Below are 17,535 nucleotides of genomic sequence, written 5' to 3'. Positions count from 1 at the left end.
GAACCATGAAGAGAGTCCTTTTAAATATTGGCGCAGTTTCTGTGAAGTTTCAGTTTGTTTGAGAAATGGGACTAGCATTTGCGTGTATTATGGATTCGTGTTGTCTGGGCATCTTTTCTGTTCTCTTGGGTCCCTTAACCATAGCTTCTCGGGCTAGTTTTTTCTCTGCCCTGATGGAAGGTGGGTTAAGTTCGTGTCATAGTCTGCAGTCTCACAGGAGGAGCCCTGAGGCTTAGAGATGCAGTTCTTTTTTTTTTTTTTTTTAACATCTTTATTGGAGTATAATTGCTTTACAATGGTGTGTTAGTTTCTGCTTTATAACAAAGTGAATCAGCTAAACAGAGATGTAGTTCTTCAACCTTCCCTACTATGGACCCCTCTGGGGCCCAGCAGGGGGCTGGGATGGGGGCTGAGGGGGAGGTTCAGAAAAAGTTAAAGAACTTTGGTTAAGGGCTCTTGTCTTGGTTTCTTTCTTGTTTAGGTTATTCTCAAATCCCTACCCAAGCAAGTATTACTCCTTTTAGGAAAACAAATTTCAGAGCCATTCTCTTGAAGTTGCTGGGTGTTCGATTAAGAGACAGGGACCACCAGGATTTCTAATAGGCAGTTGTGAATATACTATCATTGAGATTTCAGAGACACCCTGAACTACATTCCAGGGGTGAGAGGATGGAAAAGTTTGGGTAGGAATAGTGATATTGGTGGTGGTTGTTGACAGGTGGGATATAACACCCCTCAACTTCAAGTATTATTCAGAAACTACCTAGTTTTCTGAAGTCACTCTTAAGAATTCTGGCAGGGACTTTCCAAAGGTCAACAGAGAGGAACTTAGAGGGACTCTGTCCTTGACACTGCCTGGGTTATCAACTCCAGCTAAAAAATCTCCTAACTTTGGAGAAGTTTTCGAAAGGAGAGGTGACCTTGGCGAAGCTGCTCTGGGGACATAAGCTGTTTCTGGTGCCTCTAGTAGGAAAATAGCTTTTGAAAGAGGAGGTAAGGCATGGTATTAAAAAGGCTTATGGTGCAGAAGGAAGCTGTTAGATTTTTAAGACTCCATGCTCTTAGGACAATAGTTTTATTGTCACTAGGAGAGCATCAGTTTATATGAGCTATTTATATAATATAAGAAGGTCTCTGATATCTTAATGACAGTTAACAATTGACTTTTTTTCACTACAGGTGCAGGTTATCATTCTGAATCCAAAGCCAAGGAATATAAACACGTATGCAAACGAGCTTGTCAAAAGGTATGAAGAGAATGTATTCTGTCTGACTGAAACAGTTTAGTTTTGACCAAAAGCAGCTTTACCTTGAAATTCAAAATTTTAAGGTTTGATTTATAAGACAGTCTTTGGTTTGGGCCACAAAGTAATTTTGCTCGTATTTGTGGGGTCTTTTTTTGTTTTGTTTTGTGTTTTTTATTCTCCAAATCATGTTTAGATCTTTTCCTTCCTTTCCCAGATCAAAGTCTGTAGTTTTGGAATTGTGGGCACATAATCATATATCTTTTAATCTTTGAAACGGCACTGAGCTCTATAGAAGGGGTAGGGAAAACAGCTCAAAGGCAGCCAATGTGTCTTTCTATGAAGGGAAGAAAAAAAATAATAAAAAATTAAAATGGGTGTTCTTCTTAGGGAGATTATCCTGTACTTTTTCCTTCTGTTTTTTCCATCACATAATTTTTATCATAGCAAATTCATTGTCATTCCTGAGTTTAACTTTGCCCTTGTACCAGTTGTGCTTTTTATTTTATTTTTCCCATCTTTGGTTTTTGAGGTTTTGCTAAATTGTTGAATACTTAATGTGGAGGCAGGAGTGGACTCAGAAGAAATATTGTTTGTTTTTATTTTGATCCTGACTGTATACTCTTGTAGGCAAACCTTCCATTACTTTTTATGCAAATAGAATGTTAATTGGACATTGCATATCAAGTAAATAGGGGTCTCTCAGCTCTTTTCATTTATATTTACATACCATTTATAGAAGATTATAACTTTATTAGTGATCCAAGATTTTTCTTATGAATGAAATCTCATAAATGAATAAGAATATTTGGTTACAGGGATTTCATTTGTTAAAAAAATTTATAATAAAGGTAAATATTCTTTAAGCTATTTTATATTACTTTATCTTATTTTTCAAAGTGTGAAATCTTTTTGTTATCTGAGAAGAAATGGTTTTATAGGAATATAGTTCTGTATATAATACATTTAGAGTGTGTAACCAGCCTCCTTAATTTATACAACAAATGAACTTCTTAATGAGGAATACAGTGCTTAGTTTTTGATCTTTGTTGACTAAATTGGAACTTCAATAATTCATTTAAAAATCAGTCTTCCTTCTCTTTCTTTCCTGTCTTAATTTATACCTAAGAAACAAGGTGATTTTAGTGACCTTTGCTCTCTATAGATTATATTACAAAAGAATATGATATGTTTATCTCGATGTAGAATACCTTATAGAATCAAAAATGCTTTTGTCAAGTGTATGCTCCATCTAAGGATTCTGAAATGCCTCTGTGACTGAGAGTAACTACTTTTTATAGTTAGGGATAGAGAGAGTAGTAATGGTGGGAAGAGAAGTTGTTAGCTTAGTCTGTATAAAATATGAATTCAAATTTCAAAATGGAATTCATATAATTTCTGTGGCTCTGTGAATTGCCCTGTGATGAATGAAGCTCTTTCACTTACTAAATTCCTTGCACTTTGTATTTAGTGGCTAAATTTATTCATTGTCTTAATTTGAATAATAATAAGTGAGCTATATTATGAATTATCCTGAATAATTGCTTATTTTAAATCTAACTCATTTGTGTGTTGAGGTATGGAATGGAACTCTAGTGATCAATTTTTATTAACTCTAAATGTCTCCTACACTTCTTCAAGCCTTTGGAAAGTTTCTGGGTATGTTTAAGAAGTTGTGGTTTTAAAATGAATAATCTTGCCCCTTGGTTTCATAGGCAATTGAAAAGCTACAGGCTGGTGCCCTTGCAACAGATGCAGTGACTGCAGCCCTGGTGGAACTTGAGGTATTTCTTTTCTCTATTTGTTTCATTTAAAATATTTGTGAGTTTATTTATTTATTTATTTATTTTTGGTGCCGAAACCTGGGATATTTGTGAGTTTGTGTTCATTATTCTTAAATGACATGAAACTGTTGTTTAGTCAACCATCAATTATATGACCAGTGTTTCTCAACAATATTAACAAGGCATGAAGAAGCCTGTGATTTTGTTAGGCTGTTCTCATTGGAGACTTCTCCGAGTAATATAAAAAAGTTGATTAAATTCATTTTTCCCTGGTTTTGTGAGATTCATGAATACAAGTTACTGGTGATTGGATGCTTGAATTTCCTAAACATTTTCAGAAGAAAAATTCCTGAAGTTAACACCTCCTGAAAGTAATATATGTTCTGTTGTTTAGAAAACAAAAAATTCCAACTGTCTAGAAGTGTCCAAAGTGGAGGGGAAGGTTCCTCACAAACTTAGCAGTTGGATATATATCCTGAAGCTGTGCTCTGTGAGGTGTGTCTTGTCCAGTGTGATAGTTTGGTCTCCAGTTAATTGTGCACGTTGAGGAATTCACTGAGGAGGTTCTCAAGTTCGCTGTAATCCTTGCTCCTCCAGAGTGAGGGTCTCTTAATTCTCTTAATCTGGAACCCTGAGGATGAGTTTGTCCAGGGGATACTGAGGGCTTCAGAAGACCGACTTTTGTTGCTCAAACTTAGAGAAGGTAGATTAGTGTAAATCACTTTAGAGCAGTGGTCCCCAACCTTTTTGGTACCAGGGACCAGTTTCCTGGAAGACAGTTTTTCCACAGACGCAGGGAGGGGAGGGGATGGTTTTGGGATGATTCAAGCGCATTACATTTATTGTGTACTTTATTTCTATTATTATTGCATTGTAATATATAATGAAATAATTATATAACTCACCATAATGCAGAATCAGTGGGAGCCCTGAGCTTGTTTTCCTGCAACTAGATGGTCCCATATGGGGGTGATGGGAGACAGTGACACCCGAAGTGTGTTGCTTATGTCCAGTCTACTCCGTAAGATGCGCTTAATTGTCACTTGCCACTCACTGATAGTGTTTTGGTATGAGTCTGCAAGCCATTGATTTATTATGGTCTCTGTGCAGTCAAACCTCTCTGCTAATGATAATCTGTATTTGCAGCCGCTCCCCCGTGCTAGCGTCACTGCCTCAGCTCCACCTCAGATCATCAGGCATTAGATTCTCATAAGGAGCGTGCAACCTAGATCCCTCGCATGCACAGTTCACCGTAAGGTTCGTGCTCCTATGAGAACCTAATGCCGCCGCTGATCTGACAGGAGGCGGAGCTCAGGTGGTAATGCGAGCGATGGGGAGCGGCTGTAAATACAGATGAAGCTTCACTCATTCACCCACTGCTCACCTCCTGCTGTGCGGCCCAGTTCCTAACAGGCCATGGACTAGTAGCCGTCCATGGCCCCAGGGTTGGGGACCCCTGGTTTAGAGAACAGTGAACAAATAGTTATTTGCTTGAGAAGATTACTAGGGGAATCAAATAAGACATGAAGATAAAACAGGGATGAGTTTGAGGGAGGAGGTGTTAGAGTAGACTGTCCCAAATTGACTGGATTAGGCTCTCATATCAGGGCACCTACCCTGACAGGCCAGGTCTTGCTTTTACCTGCGAAGATTGCCCAGGAGTTTACCAAAAGTCCTAGACATGTTTTCTGTATATTCCCCTGGTTAATTGCAGAGTTACGCTTTTAATCGTGCTCTGTAGATTGTACTCTATCTTGTTAACACTTTGAGCTTGGTCCTAGGGTATGTAGTCAAGAAAGATGAATATATATGGTGGGCACCAGTTCCACTGTAGTTTGGTCCCTGAGTTGTGTGACTTGGGGATATGTGGTCTCCTTCCTATTGAGACTGATACATCTTATACCAACTCTACCAATCAGTAGCCATGAGTCCCTGGGCACCTCACAGACTCTCCTTGACTCAGTTTACCCATTTATAATACAGGGATGATAATTTCTACTTTACAGAGTTGTGAAGATTGAGTTAACATACGATAATCACTTAGAACAGTATGAGGCACATAGTAAACACCTCGTAACTGTTAGTAGCTATTACTATTGTGAGGTGCTTTGGAAATTATATATATGAGGTGAATATTTATGTTAACTCTTTACATTGTCAAAGGAAAGTTAATTATATGTTGTGGGTAAAAGGGCAAAAGTGACACAAGGAAGAAGATTGATGTGCTTACCACCAAATCTTACCTTTATTCAAAACACACACAAGGAAAGCTTCATCTAACTTAATTCAGTTATTAATTGCAAATTACTCTTCTTTGTGTAGAAGATGATGTTCTGAGGTTACAGGTGCATGGAGCCCGTGTGGGTCTGGGGAAAGAAGATTAATGAATAGCTGGGTATATATTGTACCATAATGGCAACTATGAATACAACATTGAGTAAAATTAAGTTTTCCTTTTTCTTTTCATCTTAGAATAACTTAAATTTTCTCAGGTCCTACTTATATCATGCCCAATATTTCATTCCATTTTTCCCATGATGAATCAATCCTACTTTTAAAGAGTTTACTTATATGTACTTAATAATGATTTAAAATACATTTTGGAATGAGTTACATGTGAGTAAATGAGCTTTATAGTTTTGAATGATGACCTGTGTTTTTTAAGAGTGTGGATATGAAGGTTTTTAAAAAAACAAATGTGTTCTGTTAATTTGATTGGACTATGTTATACGGCCTGAGTGAGTTTAGTGTACTTTCCTCCCTTTAATTATTAAGTTTGGGGAAGAATTTCAATGAACTATCTTGAAAAATTCATTTTTATGTGGAATCTTTGATTGAAATATATGTCAGTAGTTTAAAGGTTAAGGCTACACTAACTGGAGGAATTTGCCGGAATCTTAAGAATTATGTTGGAAGTCATGCATATACTGCCCCCTGCAGTTTCAGTCACCTTGTGTAATTGTGATTCATCACCTTTGAATAGGGTGAAGTCTTCAAATAAAGAGATTAATCAAAGAGGTATTATAATAGTTTGAGTCAATGGAAAGATATATAAAAATTGGATTCTTGTATTTTCTGTACTTAGAGAAATATAAGTAACGATATTAAGTCCTTTCAGCCAACTGAAAATTCCCAGAGAGTCTGATTTATACTGTTATGTTTAATTTGAGAGTAACCACTTATCTTTAGTTTTGATCAATCTATTTAGTAGAGCTAAGTTTTGTCCTAATTATCAAATAGATATGGGCGATCGTTATACCTTTGTCTTTTGACTTTGGGATATACTTTTGACTTAGAAAAAAACATACTTTTTAAACTTGTTTGTTACATTATTACTTAGGCAGATAACTAAAATTGGTTTGAGTTTCCTGAGGACTTTCCTAACCGTATATTGAAATGACTGAAATGGTTTAATGGTCCTTATTGGCTAGAAGGGGTATCTGGCCTTGTAGTTGGAAAATATGAAAATTTGCATTTACCCAAATAGTGAAAAGTACACTGACCTCAACTTGTTGCCACGGAGGAGGAAGAGACAAGGTGAAAGAAAAGAAAATTGATAATAGAAAAAAATGTGTTTCGGTGGCCTCTGTAACTGAAACAGGCTACTTAGACAAATCATTTTTGAGCTTTTCTTGGAATCCCATTCCCTTGTGTAGTTTCATTTTTCTCATCCACCTGGACAGACAAGTGGTGTTATCATAAGACTACAACTTCTGGGCACCAGAGGGAGTGTTCCCTTCCTTCAAATAAGGGGTGGGGGGCATGCACGTAAGTTCCTGCCTAGTAAACTGACTAGCTTCTTCCTTTGGGGTTTTGGGAGGGAAGGTGGCCACTTGTATGAGAGGTGTTCTGCAGTGTGGAGTTGAAAATGAGATGATGCCAAAGTGCATTTTGTTTATCTTCAAAATGTGGTGAAGGAAATGGAAAGGTCAGTTTTATAGATCATATTTTAGTAATTTATTGTTAAAGTGATTTGGTCCCATTGTTTCATTTAACTATTTATAGTTTTTTTTAGATTCTTTTTATAACTGATGGGAAAGGGACTTCTATCAACCCTGATTTCCCTCACAGCAGGGAAGATAAATTTGTGAAACAATTTGATCTTCATACCTAGGGCTGTGCATTTGGAAGACAGTTGTTTTCATGCCTGCTTTTGAAATAGTTTTGGTTCGGGTAGTGACAGTAGATTTAAAATTCTAGACCGTAATTTTGCACATTTCACATGTATAGCTTCTGATATGAATTTCTTATGTGAGTAAATTAGATATAGATATGGGTGCGTCATGATGCCACTGCTAAAGTAGAGAGCTTTTCATAGATTCTGACAGAAAATGAACTCATAAAATGCTTACTGAAGCGCCCTTTGCACATCAGTATATTTTTCTTAAAAAGTACGAAGATGTGCTTTAAAAAGTTCTAATAAGGAATAATAGGTGAAATATGACTGACAAACTTTTGAGAGGTTACTTATCATTTTGTGAGGAAACTGATGAATCTGGCTGGCTGGCTGGTGTAACCTTTGAGAGATTTTGGTTAATTCATTTTGAAAACTGATTATTTTGGTAGGTAGGATACTATGCATTAGCAATAGTGATAGATATAGCTTTTAAATTTCATATAGTGAAAGGTAAATTGCACAGGCTCCCTTGTGAAAAATGTTTTGTTGAACTTATATTATTCTAAGTGGACCCTGCTGTTCTTTTGTTGACTTGCTTCATTCTTTAAGTCTTCATATGGTCAGGGGAGATGGTAATTCATGGTCGAAACTTGTTTATTGTCCAAATGCTTTAGCATTTAAAGGGCAGTTTATATTGGGCACAAGTTTTTATGTCTGCTAAAAACGGTCCATTGTCTTTGGATCTCTATATAATCCAATATGATGCTTGCTTATAAACTCTAGAAATTCCTTTAAAAGGTAACTTCTTATCCAGATGGCTGATAGTTTGGGGTGTGAGAGAAAAAATGTAGGTATTTGCATTACTGTATATTTATATTATTATATATAATATTGTTATGCATTTATCTGACCTCTACATCCTGAGATGTAGAGCCAGCTCTGCATGCATTTCTGTAAAGCAGGGATCTCCAGAATGTCATCACCATTGAGTAGTCTGTTGTTGGTGGACCACAGCCCAGGCCTCTGTGCAGCTGCAGGATTAGGCCACATACCCTTCCCTTGGCCTTATACTTCTGGCTGGAATTGTTTGTGTGCCTAAGGGGGAGAGAAGGCCTGCCAGTCCCTGGGATGCTTAGGGGTCATGAAGATGGTGTGGCTTGCTCCTGGCATATGGGCATGTCTAGGATGGGAGGGAATATTGGGAAGGTCTGATATAACCCCCTTTCTCTCGCCAAGCCTGTAGCAAATTCAGTTGTGGGGTTTCTTTGTGATTAGATGCTTAACCACACCTGCTCCCTACCCCACTTCAGTGTTTGGTTTTTGTTGCAGAAAAGTAGGGGTATCTGTTTTACACTCATTTATGTTTATTTGAGAGGTTAAAAATTATTTAAATAAATGAGCATCTTTGTTCTTCTGCACATTTTTTTGTTTTGCAGAAATCATCTTTTCATATGCAAAGAGTAGCTGAGTATTTCAGTGGTTCCTTGCTTCCTCCTCCCCTCCCCTCCCTGACAGGGCTGAACACATTGGAAAGACAGCTCGATGCATTTAGCTCACATACACACACGTGCCCATTAACCATGTGACTGAGGAGTCTAATTTTAGACCTACTACCCCTGAAAGTCTCATTTTTCTCTTCCATTGACAATATCTTTTATTCTCTGTAATGGGGAGGGGGTTCCTGTTTTTAAGTATGCGAAGCAAGGAGTTTTACCTTTTCTACTTTGTAGTACTTAAAATGTTTTCATTGCATGACATTTGGATTTTGACTTCGGATGCTCTTTTTACTTTTTTTTTTTTTCAACTTGGTATCATTGATTATTTCAGTCAAAGACCCTATTTAGCTGTCTGTTTAGCAGTATTTCCAGGGGTGCTTCAGTATTTCTGTGTATTCCAGCTGTTTGTAGAGTCTTTATGTTTCTCTGCATTTTTTTTTTTATTTTTTTTTTTTATTTTTTGAGGTGTACACACACAGTTACACTTCACGGAGTTGCATCCAGCCAAGTGTCCATGTTCTTCTTGTGAAGAGGCAGAGAAAAATCACCTCTCCCAAGAATTTCCACCTTCTGACCAAGGGAAATGTGTCCTGAAGAGCTGTATGCAGATGGGAGGCAACTTGTTTGCTTGTTCTGCTGCTATAGAGCATTGAGTTAATTAGAAGACAGGCTGTGGGTGGCCAAGTGCAGACAAAGAAGCACCAGACAGAGCCCAGTTAGCCTGGGGCAGTAAAAGTAAGTTACACTCTTTTTAAAACACTTTTTTTGAGTACTGATGCTGATTCTTGCCTTTAGTACTAAGGGGCAACTTGTAACTTACTGTTTGTGTTTACACAGTAGATGCATCTGTTCTTTTCCTCAGACCCTAGAAACTAAACATGCTCTCTAGCACAAAGTACCCGCTTAATTAAGGAAAAGCAGTGATTTTTTTTCTTTTAACTTTTTTTAGAATAAAAAGAGAACTGAATCAGTTATTACATTTCAGATTAATTTTTACACCGCATCAAAACGGTGTATTAGTTTTTGGCCAAGTCAAAAACACTTAAGTACAGAGCTTGTTTGTATGGACGGGAACATGAAAACAGTTTCACCTTTTTCTAGCCATTTCTTGATGAGCTCTGTGGAACTTATCAGATGACTTCATCTTGGCTGAATCTGGTAGAAGGTATGGTCTGAGACCAGACTTAGCAGTTCCTAAGGAGCTTGTAGCTTTATGTATGAGCCCTTGTTTTGCTCTGGGAGTTATTATTCTCCAAGAATATACTACATTTTAGAATTCAGCTTTGAGCTACTTAAAGCTACATTTGGTAGTTTGGTGGAATTGGTGGTAATTCTGTGTTTTGGTTGTGTGGCAGCAATTTAGACTTTTGGATTGAGTGTAAAATGTCTTCTAAATTAATGGAGATATTAGATTTATTGGCCCTTGGATTTATAGTGCTGTGATTATTGAATCATTTCGTATGTGTCGGGTGTGTGTGTGTGTGTGTGTGTGTGTGTGTTTGGATCTATATTCTTTGGGGCATCAATTTTATAATCTAACATCTACTGGTTTTTTGCTTTTTTGCTTTTGGTAATGAAGGGCTAGGCTAAGAAGATTTTTCTGTGCTCAGCAAAATCACAGGCTGATATCATGAAGGTCAATCTGAAAGACTACCTTTGATTTTAAGTTTTTGTCTATCTCTCAAATGTAGGACTGTATTCAGAATCTGGAAGGGAATGAGGAGGAACTTACATTATATAATTTTTAGGAATCTCATCAAGATCATATCCTAAATCCTGCAACAAAGCAGAACAAAGCATTACTTCCATTTTTTCCCCACTCATTCTCTCTGTCTACCTGCCGTCTAATTTTTATGTGTACAGCAGGCTTTACCTAAGTGTTAGAATAATGAAGGATTGCATCTCCCTATAGCAGAGCAAACAGCTTAAAATGGAATCCTAGGCATCCCAGTTGAGAATAGTGCTTTGGCCATTCCCACTGCCAGGGAGTTTTTACTGGCAGTCATTCCCACTCAGGGTCCAGCCTCCTGCACGGTATACTCATTTCCTGACAGTTCATGACATGCGTATAACATAGGGTATCAATACTATAACATTTACTAGCCTTCTCAGAAAATTCTGAGTGGGGAACTTATTTTTGTTTTCCTCTTTTGGAGTATGTGCAGATGTTAACATTTTCTAGTGGGTTGGAAATCTTTTAAATAAAAAGCATAGTTATAAGTTACTACTTATAAGTTAGTGACACCCCTCTCACCCCTCCAATCTACCATGTCCTCACTTCACATTTGATAGAAGGATGGTTTACATTATTATAATTCCGTGGTCTGTTAGGTTCTTTTTGAGTGATATTTCCATATTATTGTCAACGTGGTTAAAAGGTATAGTTATTTAGGTTGAAGGGAAGTATAAGTAGATGCCAAGTTTGGCTTTACTAGAGAAACAGCTACATTTGTCTTTTTCTATTGTAGCTCATGTGGAAAAGACAATTTCAGGTACCGTGTGCGCTAACCTCCTCCTGGACATCGTAAAGAATCCAACTAAAACAAAGTTTAAAACTATTTCAGATGTGCAGGTCTATGGAAGCCAATATTTTATGTTAGAGATTTGTGTTATGTTTGACAAGTAACTCTTTGTACTGCAATTCTGTGGCTTTCAATTAAAAAAAAAAACCCATGAAAATAAACTGCTGTGATGCGATTTTTCTGCTTAATTTTGCTATGTCTTTATTTGCAAATTAGGCAGATTAATAATGGAAAGGAGGTGAATACAGGTAGGCAGTGCTTTTTTATTAAAATACTTTTAATAATAATTTAGAGAAAAAACGTGGTTCTGTTTTTGACAGAATATTGCATGCCAGATCAACAAATGCTCTAATGAACAAAAGCAATATTTGATGCATTTATTCTAAATTTCTATTCAATAGAAGAGCTTGGACACTTCAAGATCATTAGAAAGTCTTAGTTCCTAACACATATGCTGTTGTGTGTTAGTTTTTTTTTTAATATAAACTATGTTTTTTTGTGTGTAATTGAACAGTTAAAAAAATGAACTGTCACAGATAATAAAACTGGGTATTCAACTTACTATATTTGACTCAACTGTTCACAGAGTGTGATGCAAACAAATGTTCTCTCAACTTACATCCAGCATGGCTAAAATATTACTTTAACACATGTTAAAAGTAGAGCATTGTAACTATTTGGCTAGATACAATTCCGGGCTGTCTGAATTGAGTAATTTCCTCAGGCATTCCAACTTTGATCAACCACAGCACAAACTTTTAGCATGTCTGTAAAGCAGCCAGTGCATCTGTAAATATGTCCCGAGATAGAAAAGAGAGAATGCCAAAAAAGAAAGAATACTTTCTGTCGTTAAGGAGCAGTTACAGAATGAAAATGGAAAGTTTTTTTGTTTCCCTAGGAACTCTTTTTAGATGATTGAGCCTCTGATGTCTAAGTATGCCCTCTGGTTCTGTATTAATGAATGAAAGATATTTCATTTGGGCTTAGTAGAAATGTTTTCTGGCTAACTCTGCTGAAACGTACTGGTTAGAGTTCATTTATTCTTAAACTTTCCAGTCTTTGTTAATATAGTATTAATTGGCTAAAAACCTAAACATACACAGTAGCATGTATCTCAGTAAATCATGTCTTAATTGTTTATAGCTAGTATTTGGGTGAAAATATTCTCATATGACCCTGTTTTAGAGAATAACTCTAAGAACAGGCAGCGCCACTGCAGAAGTAATCTCTGCTTTCACCACATGGAGGAAAATAGTTTTTTCTGGGTTTTATCTTCAGTGACCTGGAAATGAATTTGCAAATATCTACTGGTTTCTGTACACAAACTAGGATTATTTATAATGGTAAATTGCCCTCTTGGACACAGCATGCTTATACCACATGGATGTAACTTCCTTGGAGATATTTTAAGGTGTAGTAAACAACTATTTGCAAACTGGGTGTTAAGTTGGATAATATGGCTTGCTTCTTTCTGACCTTGTTTTCTGTAGTCCTGGGATAACAGATACCATGACCTCCAATTAGCTCCAGTTGTGAAAATTCTGCTTTTTAGGTCAACATTGTACCAAACATAAGGAGGAATCCATCATCTTGTAATTTCTATGTTGCAGATCTCTTCTTATTGTCCACATTGTCCAATTAGTCAGTCATGGAAAACACAGTTAATCCGTTAAGTAAAATTTACCAATAGTGAAAAAGTTGTATTGTAGTTTCATACTCTTTTCATTGAGTGTTTTTTCAGAACTAGACAAAGGGTAGTATAGTTCGTAGATTTACACCCTTTAAGCACATTCTCTGTATCCCAAAAGAGGTTCAGAGAAGTGGTGGACAGGCAAGTTGGGGAGGAAGGTGGAAAGGCAAGGCCTGGGTGAGCTAATGTGACTTTCAGAGGCAGGGACTTGAACGGATCGCTAAGTTGGTTACCTTGTTGCTGTTTCTTTGTTTACCCCAAATTTATGAATGCCATAATTTCTTCAAAATTCAATACTCCTTTAATTTCATGAGCCTACTGCTTTGAATTTAAAATCACTAAAGTTCACGCTGAGAACGTGAGAGCCAATTTTTACAAAAGCTATGTGATATCCAGTTATAGATAGGTTCTCAGTATCCGTTAATTATTTTACCTGATTATCTCTTTGTCATTTTTGTTTGGTGTTACTCAACATTGATATTCCCCTCCCCCCCCCATGTAACTATCTAAATTTTGTGTGTGTTTGGGTGTTTTTGGTTGGTTTGTTTTGTTCCAAATTACTAGCTCCATAGAGAATACTGTGTTTTTTCTCATCATTTTGACAATGGCAATTCACCATTGTATAAAGTTGTAGATGAAGTTGTCTATACTAATGGTGATCAAGGTAGTCTTGAGAAAAATAACATGATATTTCATCATTCTTCTTGTGGATTCTGGGTAGAAAGCTTGTCTGACTCATTTTGGAGAAGCAAAAAAGTATTATAAATTCCACTGTCATAATCAGAAGATATGTGGCATTTCTGACCACTAACCTGGCTCTCAGTTAAGTGTGTTGACACAGGGTAGTTAGTCTACAACACAGATTAAATGGCTTACTTCTGTATTTATCATTCTTCTTGTTTAAGTAGTAAGAAGTACAAATAGTCAATATTTTCAGTATTCAACAAGGCATGAGAATGAAATCATGATCTGTTGTTGGGACTGGCATTTGTGTCAAAGAGCTGCTTTGCCTGAAATCTGTATTATGTGGAAAATTGAAGACTTACCAAAGCTGAGAATTTCTATCTGGAGAAGCATGAGACCTTATTAACCTTCACAAAGTGAGATTGCAGAAGAGACAGTTTACAGATGTGTGTTGATTAGTCCATAGACAAGTTCTTAAAAATTGGAATTTGTTGCCAACATTTAAAATCAGGAGACTCATAAAAACCTGGATTTCTAACTTCTTTTGAAAAAAAGTGAGATCTGGTCACATGGAACATGCATTCTCTGAGGGTTGCAGTCTGCCAGGGCTGAGCGACAGCTGCCCCTTTTGAGTATAGGAAGCTGTGTAACTGAAACTATTTTTCAGCTCAAGGTGCAGATGAAAATAAGGCTTGGACAGATATGCCAACTTTTGTGTTGTTGGAAGGCCTGAGAAAATGAACTGATGATTTAATTGGCCTCAGTTTTTTGCTCTAGAGTTTGCAAATTGTTGCAACAGGGATTTCTACCAAAAGTAAGAATAAGACTGGAATGAGCTTTGATTTGATTTTTTAAAATTGGAATTGGACTAAGGTATTAACTTATTATTTTGAAAATGAACTTCAAGTCAAACTAAAGACTTTTCAAAAAATTTCCCACTGAAGTAATTTGAACCAGAACCAAGGAATATCACTCCAAAGAGTTTGAGCTGGATTAGAAGCAGATCAAAATACTCTGTGACCTGGCTAAGCATGAACTAAATTGTTCCTTTATTTACTTCTAGTTCCAGAAGTAAAATATTATTTTTAGTGATTGTGGTGAAGAATGTACCAGAAATGACCATAAGTACAAGCATGTTGCACTGATTTCTGAACTTTGTCTTGCTAACCTCCTAAAGGATATTTAGCTTCCAACATCATTTGTCTTACCTTGATTCCATTAACTCTTGATGGAAAACATACTAAGAAAAATAATTGATTTGTGCATAATATTTGTGGCTGCATCTGTGTTGATTACCTGGAAACTTTTGTATGTCCTTTCACCATTGACTCACATTTTATTAATCTTTTTTCCAGTTCATCTCATTTTTCTCCAGTAAAAGTTGAATCCTGCTTCCCAGAGTGGTTAGCTTTTGTAGCCTCTCATGACTCACTTGTGCTTTCTTACTCTCCACCTCCTCTGTGCTGTTGCTCACAGATGCCTTTACAAGCCTCCTCAAGGTAGGGTTCAAGGAGAAAGTGAAGTTAAGCAGCTTGTGGAGTTCATGTAGATTGGAGTTTCTCAAGGAGAGGGCCATGGTCCAGCTGAATCAGAATCACTTGAGGTAGCTTGTTCAAAAAAAAAAAAAAAAAAAAAAAAAATGAACAGTCCCTACCTTCATCCCACATGACCTAGGTCAGAATCTTTGGGGACAGGTCTGGAAATTTTCATTTTTCTGAGTTAAAAAAAACCCTTTTAGCTTTGAAATAATTGTAGATTCACAGGAGTTGTAAGAAATAATACAGAGAGATCCCCTGGGTCCTCTACCCAACACTGATAACCTTTTTTAAAAAAAATTTGCCATTAATCTTTTATTTAAAAAAAGTTACACTATAGTTTCAAAACTTTTTATTAAAGTGTAGTATACATATAGAAAAGCATACACATTTATGGTACAGGGGCAGCTCCTTGAATTTTTTGGAGTGAACCCGCACCCAGATTAGGAAACATTTGCAGCCCTCCAGAAGGCCCCTTCTGCCCCTTCCAGTCACTCCAGGGTAAAGCCTGTTCTGAAATGGAATCATGCAGTACGTATTCTTTTGTGTCTGCCTTTTTTTGTTTAATTCATAGAATGCAAAAGGTGAAATTCAAGGAATACAAAATTAGTCATTTTAACGTGAATAATTCAGTGGCATTTAAACATTCATAATATCGTGCCGCTACCACCTTTGTCTTGTTTCAGAATATTTTTCACTCCCCAAAGGGAAGCCTGTACCCATTAAGCAGTTGCTCTGTATTCCCTCCTCCCCAAATCCCTGGCAACCACCAATCTGCTTTCTGTCTCTCTGGATTTACCTATTCTGGATATTTCATATAAATGGAATCATACAACATGTGACTTTGTGTGTCTTCTTTCACTTAGCATAATATTTTCAAGGTTCTTCTACATTGTAGCATGTATCAGTGCTTCATTCATTTTTGTGGAATATTATTCAACATTATTCATTTATATACCACAATTTGTTTATCCATTCATCCATTGATGGACACTTGGGTGGTTTCCATTCTTTTGCTGTGAATAGTGTTTGTTATGAATAGTGAACAGTGTTCCTGTGAACATTCCTGTACAAGTGTTTGTTTATCAAGTTACTGGGTCATATGCTAATTCTTTGTGTGTGTGTGTATTTTATTTACCTTTTGAATTTTATTTTATTTTTAATACAGCAGATTCTTATTAGTTATCTATTTTATACATATTAGTGTATGTATGTCAATCCCAATCTCCCAATTCATCCCACCACCACCAACCCCCTCCCCGCCCCACTTTCCCCCCTTGGTGTCCATACGTTTGTTCTCTATATCTGTGTCTCTATTTCTGCCTTGCAAACGAGTTCATCTGTACCATTTTTCTAGATTCCACATATATACATTAATAAACAATATTTGTTTTCCTCTTTCTGACTTAATTCACTCTGTATGACAGTCTCTAGGTCTATCCACGTCTCTACAAATGACCCAATTTTGTTCCTTTTTATGGCTGAGTCACATTCCATTGTATATATGTTCCACATCTTCTTTATCCATTTGTTTGTTGATGGGCATTTAGGTTGCATCCATGACCTGGCTATTGTAAATAGTGCTGCAATGAACATTGGGGTGCATGTGTCTTTTTGAATTATGGTTTTCTCTGGGTATATGCCCAGTAGTGGGATCGCTGAGTCATATGGTAATTGTATTTTTAGTTTTTTAAGGAAGCTCCATACTGTTCTCCATAGTGGCTCTATCGATTTACATTCCCACCAACAGTGCAAGAGGGTTCGCTTTTCTCCACACCCTCTCCAGAATTTGTTGTTTGTAGATTTTTTGATGATGGCCATTCTGACTGGTGTGAGGTGATACTTAATTGTAGCTTTGATTTGCATTTCTCTAATGATTAATGATGTTGAGCATCCTTCCATGTATTTGTTGGCAATCTGTATATCTTCTTTGGAGAAAATTCTATTTAGATCTTCTGCCCATTTTTTTTTTCTACCCATTTTTTGATTGGGCTTTTTTCTTTTTTTAATATTGAGCTGCCTGAGCTGTTTATATATTTTGGAGATTAATCCTTTGCCCGTTGTTTTGTTTGCAAGTATTTTCTCCCATTTTGGGCATTATCTTTTCTTCTTGTTTATAGTTTCCTTTGCTGTGCAAAAGCTTTTAGGTTTCATTAGATTACATTTGTTTATTTTTGTTTTTATTTCCATTACTCTCCGAGGTGGGTCCAAAAAGATCTTGCTGTGATTTATGTCAAAGAGTGTTCTTCCTGTGTTTTCCTCTAAGAGTTTTATAGTGCCCGGTCTTACATTTAGGTCTCTAATCCATTTTGAGTTTATTTTTGTGTATGGTGTTAGGGAGTATTCTAATTTCATTCTTTTACATGTAGCTGTCCAGTTTTCCCAGCACCACTTATGGAAGAGTCTGTCTTTTCTCCATTGTATATCTTTGTCTCCTTTGCCATAGATTAGTCGACCGTAGGT

General features: G+C 36.7%; 1 protein-coding gene across 15 annotated transcripts in view; it reads left to right on the top strand.

The window, feature by feature from the left end:
• TASP1 (taspase 1) overlaps positions 1–17,535 on the top strand; it is a 353,026-nt gene that overhangs the window by 10,601 nt on the left and 324,890 nt on the right. For all 15 annotated transcript variants that reach the window (XR_008619335.1, XM_055090632.1, XM_055090631.1 and 12 more), the window contains 2 exons: positions 1,180–1,247; positions 2,960–3,028. Coding sequence is in view for 14 of the 15 variants with exons in the window: in XM_055090632.1 (XP_054946607.1) it covers positions 1,180–1,247; positions 2,960–3,028 (137 nt within the window). In the remaining variant the exon portion in view is untranslated. The remainder of the gene's footprint in view (positions 1–1,179; positions 1,248–2,959; positions 3,029–17,535) is intronic.

This window comes from Physeter macrocephalus, chromosome 14 (genome assembly GCF_002837175.3).
Source record: "Physeter macrocephalus isolate SW-GA chromosome 14, ASM283717v5, whole genome shotgun sequence".
NCBI lineage: Eukaryota > Metazoa > Chordata > Mammalia > Artiodactyla > Physeteridae > Physeter > Physeter macrocephalus.
The sequence above is the reverse complement of the archived record's forward strand: the minus strand, read 5'-3'. Positions and strand labels throughout refer to the sequence as shown.